Source organism: Mobula hypostoma, chromosome 4, assembly GCF_963921235.1.
Source record: "Mobula hypostoma chromosome 4, sMobHyp1.1, whole genome shotgun sequence".
Taxonomy (NCBI): domain Eukaryota; kingdom Metazoa; phylum Chordata; class Chondrichthyes; order Myliobatiformes; family Myliobatidae; genus Mobula; species Mobula hypostoma.
Window position 1 is genome coordinate 203,465,015 of NC_086100.1, and position 12,011 is coordinate 203,477,025.

Sequence of the window (12,011 nt, forward strand, 5' to 3'; positions counted from 1 at the left end):
ATCACCAGCTCCATGTCTTTTTCACATTAAGCTGCAGATAATTCTATAATTCTGCTCACACCATGTGACAAAGTTTCCTACCGTAGCCCTGTGCTATATTTAAGACAATGATCAGCTGTGATATTATTGAATGATGGAGCAGGCTTGACGGGCCAGATGTCTTACTCCTGCTCCTATTTCTTATGTTCTCACCACAGTCTAAAATCTTACCTGAAATATTCTCCTTCACCCATTGATGTCTTTTCCAAATATTTTTACAGGTTTGAAATGGCAGAACACTTGTGTACAGGAATCTCAAACACAACAATACATCAGTTTTGTTGTCTTTGTCTGGATATTTAAGGAGCGGCCGAATATTTTCTTTGCAACACCAACACATCTGCTGTCGACCCTTGGAGATGAAGAAGTATCTCATCCCAGCTGGAAATGTATTTGTGTTTGAAATGAATTTTTCTGTTGTAACTCAGTGAAATCCACTGGAACCAGGAGCTGAGAACACACCAGCATTAATTCACTCGAGATCAGTTCTTAAACTGCATTGATTGTATAAGGGATTGAAACATCTGTCTTTCTGAATTGCCAGAGAATTGATCGTAGTGAGATATCATTCTCCTTCTCTCAGTGTGGGAAGGGATTCACTCACAGGCTACCCACAGACACACCAGTGAGTTCACCGTGGGGGGAGGCCATTCACCCGCTCTGTGTGAGGGAGGGGAACCACTCAGTCATCCAGTCTGAAGATACATCAGCAAGTTCACAGCATAGTGAGGTGCTCCACCTGTTCTGACTGCGGGAAGCCATTCATTATGTCGTCGATGCTAAAGGTAAATCTGAAAATTCACCAGTGAGAGAACGGTAACCTGCTGAGATGGTGGGAAGGCATTCACACACTCAACCACACCACAGTGACACCAGCGAGTTCACACCGGGGAGAAGCCATTCACCTGCTTTGAATGTGGGAAAGGATTCACTTAATCATCTCAACTGAATGAACACCAGCGAGTCCACACTGGGGAGATGCCATTCACCTGCTCAGACTGTGGGAAGGGATTCACTCGCTCATCCAAACTACAGAGACACCAGCGAGTTCACACTGGGGAGAGGCCATTCACCTGTTCACACTGTGGGAAAGGATTCATTCAGCGTTCTCAGCTACTGATACACCAGCGAGTTCACACTGGGGAGAGGCCATTCAAATGCTCAGACTGTGGGAAGGGATTCAGTCAGTCATGCACACTCCAGAGACACCGGCGAGTTCACTCTGGGGAGAGGCCATTCACATGCTCAGACTGCGGAAAGGGATTCACTCTGTCAAATCAACTACTGACTCACCAGCTTGTTCACACTGGGGTGTGGCCATTCCAGTGCTCTGAATGTGGGAAGGGATTCGCTCAGTCAGCTCAACTGAAAGAACATCAGTTCGTTCACACTGGGGAGAAGCCGTTCACTTGCTCAGACTGTGGGAAGGGATTCACTCACTCGTCCACACTACAGAGACACCAGCGAGTTCACGCTGGGGAGAGGCCATTCACATGCTCTGAATGTGGGAAAGGATTCGCGGGGTCATCTCAACTGAAGCAACATCAGCGAGTTCACACTGGGGAGAGGCCATTCACCTGCTCAGACTGTGGGAAGGAATTCACTCGGTCAAGTCACCTACTGACTCACCAGTTTGTTCACACTGGGGAGTGGCCATTCCGCTGCTCTGAATGTGGGAAGGGATTCACTCGCCCATCCACACTACAGAGACACCAGCGAGTTCACACTGGGGAGAGGCCATTCACCTGCTCAGACTGTGGGAAGGGATTCGTTCAGCATTCTCACCTGCAGACACACAAGTTAGTTCACACTGGGGAGAGGCCTTTCACATGCCCTGAATGTGGGAAGAGATTCATTCAGCGTTCTCACCTACTGACACACAAGTTAGTTCACACTGGGCCGCTGCCATGCACATGCTCAGACTGTGGGAAGGGATTCACCCATTCAGCTCAACTGAGGGAGCATCAGCGAATTCATACTGGGGAGAAGCTGTTCACTTGCTCTGAATGTGGGAAGGTATTTGCTCGGTCATCTCAACTGAAGTTACATCAGCGAATTCACACTGCAGAGAGGCTGTTCAGCTGCTCTGAATGTGGGAAAGGATTCACTCATTCATCTCAGCTCTTAAGACACCAGCAAATTCACACTGGAGTGAAACCATTCATCTGCTCAGAATGCGGGAAAGGATTCACCTATTCAACTCAGCTGAAAGAACATCAGTTTGTTCACACTGCGGAGAGGCCGTTCACCTGCTCAGACTGTGGGAAAGGATTCATTCGGCGTTCTCGACTACTGACACACCAGTTGGTTCACACCGGGGAGAAACCATTCATCTGCTCAGAATGTGGGAAGGGATTCACCCATTCAGCTCAACTGAAGGAACATCAGCGACTTCACACTGGGGAATGGCCATTCACCTGCTCTGAATGTGGGAAGGGATTCACTCGGTCATCTCGACTGAAGGTGCATCAGCGAGTTCACACTGGGGAGAGGCCGTTCATCTGCTCTGAATGTGGTAAGGGATTCACTGGGTCATTTCATCTGCAGGTACATCAGCAACTTCATACTGGGGAAAGGCCATTCGTATGCTCTGATTGTGGGAAGGGCTTCACTCAGTCATTTCAACTGAAGATACATCAGCGAGTTCACACTGGGGAGCTGCCATTCACATGCTCTGAATGTGGGAAGGGATTCACTCAGTCAACCAGACTTGTGAGGCACTACCGAATTCACACTGGGGAGAAACTGTTCACCTGCTCAGATTGTGGGAAGGAATTCACTCAGTCATCTGACTTTAAAGAACATCAGAGAATTCACACTGGGGGATGCCACTCACCTGTTCTGAGTGTGGGAAAGGATTCACTCAGACATCTCAGTTAAGACTATAAGATATTGGAGCAGAAGTAGGCCGTTTGGCCTTTCGAGTCTGCTCTGCCATTCAGTCATGGGCTGATCCAATTCTTCCAGTCATCCCCACTCCCTTGCCTTCTCCCCATTTGATGCCCTGGCTAATCAGGAACCCATCTCTCTCTGCCTTAAATGCACCCAATGACGTGGCCTCCACAGTTGACTGTGGCAAAAATGTCCAAAGATTTACCACACTCTAAAGTAATTTCTCCACATCTCTGTTCTAAATGGACATCCTTCCATCAAGATGTGGCCTCTTGTCCAAGACTCCCTTACCATGGGAAATAACTTTGCCATATCGAATCTGTTCAGGCCTTTTAACATTCAGAATGTTTCAGTGAGATGCCCCTCATTCTCCTGAACTCCAGGGAATACAGCCCAAGAGCTGCCAGACATTCCTCAAACAGTAACCTTTTCATTCCTGGAATAATTCTTGTGAATCTTCCCTGAGGCCTCTCCAATGTCAATATATTTTCTAAAATAAAGAGCCTAAAACACACAATATTCCAAGTGTGGTCTCACGAGTGCCTTATAGAGCCTCAGCATCACATTCCTGTTCTTATATTCTATACCTCTGGAAGTGAATGCCAACATTGCATTTGTCTTCTTCACCACCAACTCAACCTGGAAGATAACCTTTAGGGTATCGTGCACAAGGACTCCCAATTTCCTTTGTATCTCTGCATTTTGAATTCTCTCCCAATTTAAATAATCGTCTGCCCGTTTATTTCTTCCTCCAAAGTGCATGACCATACACTTTACAACATTGTATTTTATTGGCTACTTCTGTACCTATTCCCCGAAACTATCTCAGTCTCTCTGCAGGCTCTCTGTTTCCTCAGCACTACCCGCTCCTCCACCTATCTTTGTATCATCAGCAGGTTTCACCACAAATCCATTAATCTCATAGTCCAAATCATTGACGTACATCGTAAAAAGCAGTGGTCCAAACACCGACCACTGGAACTCCAGTGGTAACCAGCAGCCAGACAGAATAGGATCCCATTGTTCCCACTCTCTGTTTTCTGTTGATCGGCCAATGCTTCACCCATGCCAGTAACTTCCCTGTACCATGGGCTCTTATCATGCTAAGCAGCCTCATGTGCAGCACATTGTCAAAGGCCCAATGAAAATCCAAGTACACCACATTGACTGCATCTCCTTTGTCTACCCTGCTTGTAATTTCTTCTAAGAATTGCAGTAGGTTTGTCAGGCAGGATTTTACTTTTAGGAAACCATGCTGGCTTTGGCCTATCTTGTCATGTGCCTCCCAGTACGCCATAATCGCATCCCTAACAATCGATTCCAACAACTTCCCAACCACTGATGTCAGGTTAACAGCTCTATAGTTTCCCTTCTGCTGCCTCCCACCGTTCTCAAATAGTGGAGTAACATTTGCAATTTTCCAGTCATCCGGTACAATGTCAGAATCTATCAATTCTTGAAAGATCGTTGGTAGATTGCCTTCACAATCTCTCCAGCTATTTCCTTCAGGACCTGAGAGTGCATTCCATCAGGTCCAGGAGATTTATCCACCCTCAGACCGTTAAGCTTCCTGAGCACCTTCTCAAGTCGTAATTTTCACTACACATACTTCACTTCCCTGATACTTTTGAATGTCCAATATACTGCAGATGTCTTCCACTGTCAATACTGATGCAAAATACGTATTCAGTTCCTCTGCCATCTCTGTGTCTCCCATTACAATATCTCTTGTGTCATTTTCTATTGGTAGTATATCTATCCTGAACTCTCTTTTACCTTTTATATAACTTAGAAAAATGTTTTTAGTATCTTCTTTGATATTAGTCGCCTGCTTCCTTTCATAATTCATCTTGTCCTTCCTAATGACCTTCTGTATCCAGAGAGCAGTGCCTGTCACGGCTCAGCACTGCCCTCTACCTGGTCGGAAGGCACAGCACATGCCAGTCAACATTTCACCCCTCCCAACCAATCAATGCACACGTAACCATTGGCCACCTTAATTGGATTACCCCACCTAGCACCAAGCCTTTGGCCCCCCCCGGTGAATCACTTGTGCTGGACCTTCCAGCCCCCTGACCTACAAAGGGTGCTACATGTGCTTGGCTCGCTCTCTTTTTTGCCATCCTCGAGGGACCTCCCTGCTTCACTCTAGGCTGAAGACTGTAGAACAGCGCTGGAAACACGTGGTGAGCTGTGCATTGAATAGTGTTTGGGAGCGTTTATTGTTGTACCTGTAGCAGAGAGCCATGCCTGCCCATAGTTAAGGGGTGGCAGGTAGAGTAGATACTTTTCCCTTGCTTGTATATGTACCTGTACCCTGTAATCCTTGCCTTTGAGACCCAAAGAATCTGTCTCATTTGCGTCACAACATTTGGCACTGTGAGCAGGGTGTCAGGGTGCGAATCTTTAGTGGGTCCGGCTGCCAGCCAGACCGACGGGCTGCCCGCGACTGCTGCAGTTATATGAGCCTGCAGGCGACCTCAGTTCCCCTGAGCTGGAGCCCCTTGGCTGGGGTCGGGGCAGCTTGTGCTGCCTCCTGCAACGTGCAGCAGTGCTACCCGGAGCTCTTCTAGCTCCTTGTCCTTCTGACCACATAAGTGCTGAATGTGGTCGGTAATCCTGACCTGGCGTCTCAGCAGGAACGCAAACAACCAAAAGGCACCCCTTTGACTCCCTTTAGCTTTGGGGAACCCTGATTCCTTAAGGAGGGAGACCACGTGGTGGCCAGGCTTCTCGCCATGGGGGTCTAACTGCTCAGACCAGTCCGCTGTTTTCCCGTGGTTTGCCAGCATGCTGGCCAGACTCTCAAATCCCTCCCTTTGACTAGTCCACCCGGGGATCTTATTCTGGGTGCCTGCACTGGCATTCTTCCCCTTGTTCCAGAACATTCTCCCCGGTGCTCTGTGTCCAGCCAAGACCTATGAGACCCTGTTGGGTGTCCCCAGTGTCCCGCCATCTGGCACGCTCCCCACCTCCCGACTGGGAAACCACCAAACCTCCCGAGACCGAGGACTCGAGTGGAGTATGGATAAGACAGCCACAGGGTCCCCCCAAGAAGGGAAAAATTGTACAGGGGACACCCGCTGGGTCGCCATTCAGGGTAACTCCAATTTGACCTGTATACATACCCGGCATACAGCGGCCGCCGGGACAAGAGGGCCATTACAGAGGCGGAGAAGCTCTGGATGATAGGCTTTCTCAGTTATGGATTGTCCCGGGAGGTGATCCAGATGACCAGTGTGCTGGAGAATGGCCAACGAGACGGCAGTGGCAGTGCAACACACTGAGGATGCTCTCACCCGAACGGCGGCAGAACTGACAGCTGTCAGGATGGTCGCCCTGCAGAACCGAATGGCCCTGGACTACCTACTCACTGCTGATGGTGGAACGTGTGCAGTGATTGGTAAGGAATGCTGTACCTGTATCCCTGATGAGTCTAGCAACATCACCCACTTGGCTGCTCACTTTCGGGACTCGGTGGCTAAAATTCAAAAATCAAAAGACCAGCTCCTCCAGCAGAACACCTCGTGGGGCAATTGGTGGCCGTTTGGGTCCCTGGGCAACTGTCATCCACTGGTCCATCGCACTCATTCTTGTCATCATCGCTATTTTATACTATGTTGTGCATGCCAAATTATTTAGCTGCTTAGAAATGGTTACTTCTAGTGTATGTTGATATTGTTTTCACTCTGCCTTATGTGTCCTGGCTGTGTGGTGTGTCTTCCGAGGGGTGGAGTGTCTCCAGAGAGCCGTGCCTGTCACGGCTCAGCACTGCCCTCTACCTGGTCGGAAGGCACACCACATGCCAGTCAACATTTCACCCCTCCCAACCAATCAATGCACGCTTAACCATTGGCCATCTTAATTGGATTAACCCGTCTAGCACCAAGCCGTTGGCCCCCTGTTGAATCACCAGGGCTGGACTGTCCAGCCCCCTGACCTATAAGGGGTGCTACATATGCTTGGCTCACTCTCTTTATTGCCATCCTCGAGGGACCACCCTGCTTCACTCCAGGCTGAAGACTGCAGAACAGCACTGGAGACCCGTGGTGAGCTGTGCATTGAATAGTGTGTGGGAGAGTTTATTGTTCCTGTAGCAGAGAGCCATGCCTGCCCATAGTCAAGGGATGGCAGGTAGCGTAGTTACTTTTCCCTTGCTGGTATATGTACCTGTACTCTGTCCCCACACCGTTTTCCCGTGTATTGTACTGGGAAATAGACTTTTCCCAGGCTGGTCTATTCTAAGCACGTTTATGCGAATATTGTAGCCGATGTATTGTCGCCAAGCTCTTCTCCCCTTGTAAATAAACTCCTTATTGTTAAAACTGTGTGTCCAGAATCCTTGCCTTTGAGACCCAAAGAATCTGCCTCATTTCCATCACAACACCTCATTAGTTTCCTTCTGCAAGTTTTTAAAAGCTTCCCAATCTATCTTCCCACTAGCTTTGGCTTCCTTGCATGCTCTCTCTTTTGATTTTACTTTGGCTCTGACTTCACTTGTCAGCCACGTTAGTGTCCTTCTTCCTTTCGACAGTTCCTTCTAGTTTAGAATATATCTGTCCTGCACTTCCCTCATTTTTTACAGAAAGTACAGCCATTGCTGCTGTGCTGTCTTTCCTGCTAGTGTCCCTTTCCAGTCAACTTTGGACAGTTCCCCTCTCGTGCCATTATAAATTCCTTTATTCCACTGAAATACCAACACGTTGGAATTTAGTTTCTCATCCTCAAATCATATTGTGATCACTGTTCCCTAAGGATTTCTTAACCTTAAGCTCGCTTATCACCTCTGGATCATTGCACAACACCCAATTCAGCACAGCTGATCCCCTGGTGGGCTCAACAACAAGCTGTTCTAAAAAGATATCCCTTAGAGATTTTACAAACACTCTGTCTTGAGGTCCAGTACTGACCTGGTTTTCCTAATCCACTTTCATGTTAAGATCCCCAACGATTATCATGACATCAGCCTTCTGACTCGCCTTTTCTGTCCCCTGCGGTAATTTGTAATCCATATCCCGGCGGCTGTTTGGAGGCCTGTATAGAACTGCCATTAGGGTCTTTTTTACCCTTGCCATTTCTGACTTCTATTCATAGAGACTCTACACCTTCCAATCCTATGTCATTCCTTTCTAATGATTTAATATTATTTCTTATACACAGGGCAACACCACCCCCTCTGCCACATTACCTATCCATCTAAAGCACTGTATATCCTTGAATATTCAGCTCCCAGTGGCAGCCATCCTTTAGCCAAGTTTCAGAGGTCGCCACAACGTCATACTTGCCAATCTGTAGCTGAATGTCAAGATAATCCATTTTATTTCTTATGCTGCATGCATTCAAATATATCACTTTCAGTCCAGTATTGAATGAACATCAGCGAGTAAGCACTGGGGAGAAACTGTTCAACTGCTCAGACTGTGGAAAGGAATTCACTCAGTCAACTGAATAAACATCACGAGTTTGTACTAAGTAGAAACCCTGTTCTTCTGTTCGGACTGGGAATGAATTCACACTTACATCTCGCCTGCCTACACACCAGACTGTTTTCAGCAGTGAGAGGATGTTGATCTGCTCAGACTGTGAGAAGGCATTCACACACTTATCTACGCTGCAGAGACAGTGCTGTGTTCACAATGTGGTGAGGGAGGTGACATGCTATGAACGTGGGATAGATTTCAGTCATTCAACCTGTATCGCCCCATTGAGCTTTGACCCATCGCTAATCGTAGAGATCAGAAGCTTGAGAGGACGTAATTCACTCAGGTTCGCCAAACGAATATTAACAGCAGTGGCTCAGGGCAGGTTATTTTTGAGATTTCAGCAGTGGCCAATCGGCATTGAGGATTGACTATCAAGAAGATATCAATGCTAGGCAGGAGCAAGTGGAGCGGCCAGTGTCCGAATGGACAGAGTTGGAGTGGAGACTTCGAGGTTTCAGTGAGGAGAGCCTTCAATGAGCGAAGGCAAAATTATGCTGGAGGTGGAATTTTTTTGCCCCTTTCTTTACATTTGCTCAGTTAGAACAGTAGAGATGCCAGGCAGGAGAGTGGAAAGCTCCTCTTGCAGGATGTGGAAAGTCAGGGGCCCCTCCTCTGTCCCTGATAACTGCAGCTGTGAGAAATGCATCCAGCAGCAGCTCTGAACAATCCACATTAAGGAGTTGGAGCTGGGACCTGATGAACTCCAGATTATTCTGGAATCTGAAGGGGTGACAGGTAGGACATACAGAGAGGTAGTTGCACCCAGGGTGCACAGTACAGGAAACTGGGTGACAGGTAGGGTAAAGGAGGAATCAGCGAGTGCTGTGTAGCCCTCTGTCCATCTCCCTGAACAACACATATCTCACTTGCGACACTCTTGGGGATGGTGGGATGACCTAGCAAAGGAAAGGCACAGCACTACGGTCTCTGGTGCTTAGTCTGGCTCTGTGACTGAGAACAGAAGGGTGGAGAAGAGGTGAGCTGTGGTCGTGGAACTGACTGAATGTTCTGTGAGTGAGAATGAGGTTCAAGGATGGTATGTTGCCTGGGACATCTTGGATCGAATGCTCAGTTTTCCTAAGGAGGGTGATCAATGAAGGTCGTGATCCATGTGGGTGACAGTGATATGGGCTGGAAGAGTAACGAGGTTCTGCAACGGGAGTTCAGGGAGTGAGGTGCTTAGTTAAAAAGCAGCTCATCCAGGCCTATGACCTCAGGTCTGTCATCTGTGCCACGTACCTGGAATAGGAAGAATATGCAGTTTAAGGAGTTGGTGCAGGATGGAGGGCATTAGACTTTTTGGATCATTTGAGCCTGCAAGGATGTTGTGTGTACAAGAGTGTGAATGCGTTGGGGAAGTGGGAACATCATTAATGGAGGGTGAAGTAGGCTGTCAGGTCTCTGTCTCTCTCACACACACAAACACATGCAGCGGAGTGTGAGGGAGGGGAATGAGAAGGGTGGAGTTAGGTCTCCTTCACAAAGTCCCAGACTCACCCATCCCTCCCCGTCTGCAAATGGTCCAATTCCCTACCCCAGGCTGGGGGTGAGAGTTGAGTTGCCTTGCCAGCAAGAAAATGAATTGTTGGATAGCATCTGGTTAACACACTTCGATAATACATTTATATTGAACTTGAATATTGAAATGTATTGTTTGAGAAACATGTACTGATGAGAGATGGTCTCAGTGAATGTCTGAGAGTGGAAAATGAACCGGTGTTCAGCCCCACTGCTCCGTGCCAGACAAGAACCCCTGTCTGAGTCTATCCCATCTGTCTGTGCTTGACACATCTCACTCTAAAGTTTCTTCTTTCTGTACCTGCCACAGTGTCTTTTATTTTCCTTCTCAACCCCATCCTCCTGCCTTCTCATCACCTTTGAAGCCTTTACTCATCAAGCACTGCTCAATCTCTGTTTTAAATAAACCTGATGACTTGGCCTCCAGCCGTCCATGGCAGTGAATTTCACAGTTCCTCATCTCTCTAAATGCATGCTCTCTTGGATTAGATATTTTGACATGGAAGGTTAAAAAATGGCAACTGCCTACTCTCTCTCTATATCTCTCGAAATCTGATCAAGCTCCATCAGGTCACCCTGAGCCTCCTCCACTCCAGAGAAAACAGCCCGAGTTTGTCTGAGCTCTCCTCACACAGTAGCTCGTGCCTCTAATCCACACAACATCCTGGTGAACCTGTTCATTGCTGCCACAGAGGCCAGCGGTGTGTCGGGCTTTGAGTAAATGGTGGGTTGTTGATTAATAAGGTTGTCAAAGGTGACCGGTAGAAGGCAACAGTGTGGAATTTAGAGGGTGAATCAAATAGCCGTGATCGAATGTTGGAGAGGACTCAATGGATGGAATGGGCATTTCAGTTCCTACGACGAGCGGGATAGCGGTGAGATGGCGAAGCGATGCGAAGGAAGCTGTGGGTGCCCAGGTAGGAGATGGTGTTCAGCTCCTTTTCACTCTGTCTTCCAACTAACAACAATTAACTCAGAGTGGACCAATCACAAGTGCTTTTATGTTTACTTGCAGATGGGACGATTAGCAGTGCACAAGAACTGGTAATAGCTTTGTCCAAAAAAAAACAACATACGGTACATGGGAGGTTAGTTAGGAAAATTCAGTCGCTAGGTATACATGGAGAGGTGGTAAATTGGATTAGACATTGGCTCGATGGAAGAAGCCAGAGAGTGGTGGTAGAGAATTGCTTCTCCGAGTGGAGGCCTGTGACTAGTGGTGTGCCACAGGGATCAGTGCTGGGTCCATTGTTATTTGTCATCTATATCAATGATCTGGATGATAATGTGGTAAATTGGATCAGCAAGTTTGCTGATGATACAAAGATTGGAGGTGTAGACAGTGAGGAAGGTTTTCAGAGCCTGCAGAGGAACTTGGACCAGCTGGAAAAATGGGCTGAAAAATGGCAGATGGAGTTTAATACTGACAAGTGTGAGGTATTGCACGTTGGAAGGACAAACCAACGTAGAACATACAGGGTTAATGGTAAAGCACTGAGGAGTGCAGTGGAACAGAGGGATCTGGGAATACAGATACAAAATTCCCTAAAAGTGTCGTCACAGGTAGATAGGGTCGTAAAGAGAGCTTTTGGTACATTGGCCTTTATTAATCGAAATATTGAGTATAAGAGCTGGAATGTTATGATGAGGTTGTATCAGGCATTGGTGAGGCCGAATCTGGAGAGAAGGTTTACAAGGATGTTGCCGGGACTTGAGAAACTCAGTACAGAGAAAGGTTGAATAGGTTAGGACTTTATTCCCTGAAGCGTAGAAGAATGAGGGGAGATATGATAGAGGTATATAAAATTATGATGGGTATAGATAGAGTGAATGCAAGCAGGCTTTTTCCACTGAGGCAAGGGGAGAAACAAACCAGAGGACATGGGTTAAGGGTGAGGGGGGAAAAGTTTAAAGGGAACATTAGTGGGGGCTTCTTCACACAGAGAGTGGTGGGAGTATGGAATGAGCTGCCAGATGAGGTGGTAAATGCGGGTTCTTTTTTAACATTTAAGAATAAATTGGACAGATACATGGATGGGAGGTGTATGGAGGGATATGGTCCGTGTGCAGGTCAGTGGG

At 47.5% G+C, this 12,011-nt stretch overlaps 1 protein-coding gene across 2 annotated transcripts in view; it reads left to right on the plus strand.

Annotated features, from left to right (window-relative positions):
• LOC134345902 (gastrula zinc finger protein XlCGF26.1-like) overlaps positions 1–7,384 on the plus strand; it is a 49,161-nt gene extending 41,777 nt beyond the window's left edge. For both annotated transcript variants that reach the window (XM_063047247.1, XM_063047246.1), the window contains one exon: positions 261–7,384. In XM_063047247.1, coding sequence (XP_062903317.1) covers positions 1,018–2,919 — 1,902 coding nt within the window. In that variant the 5' untranslated portion in view covers positions 261–1,017 and the 3' untranslated portion in view covers positions 2,920–7,384. The remainder of the gene's footprint in view (positions 1–260) is intronic.
• The last annotated feature ends 4,627 nt before the right edge of the window (positions 7,385–12,011 follow it).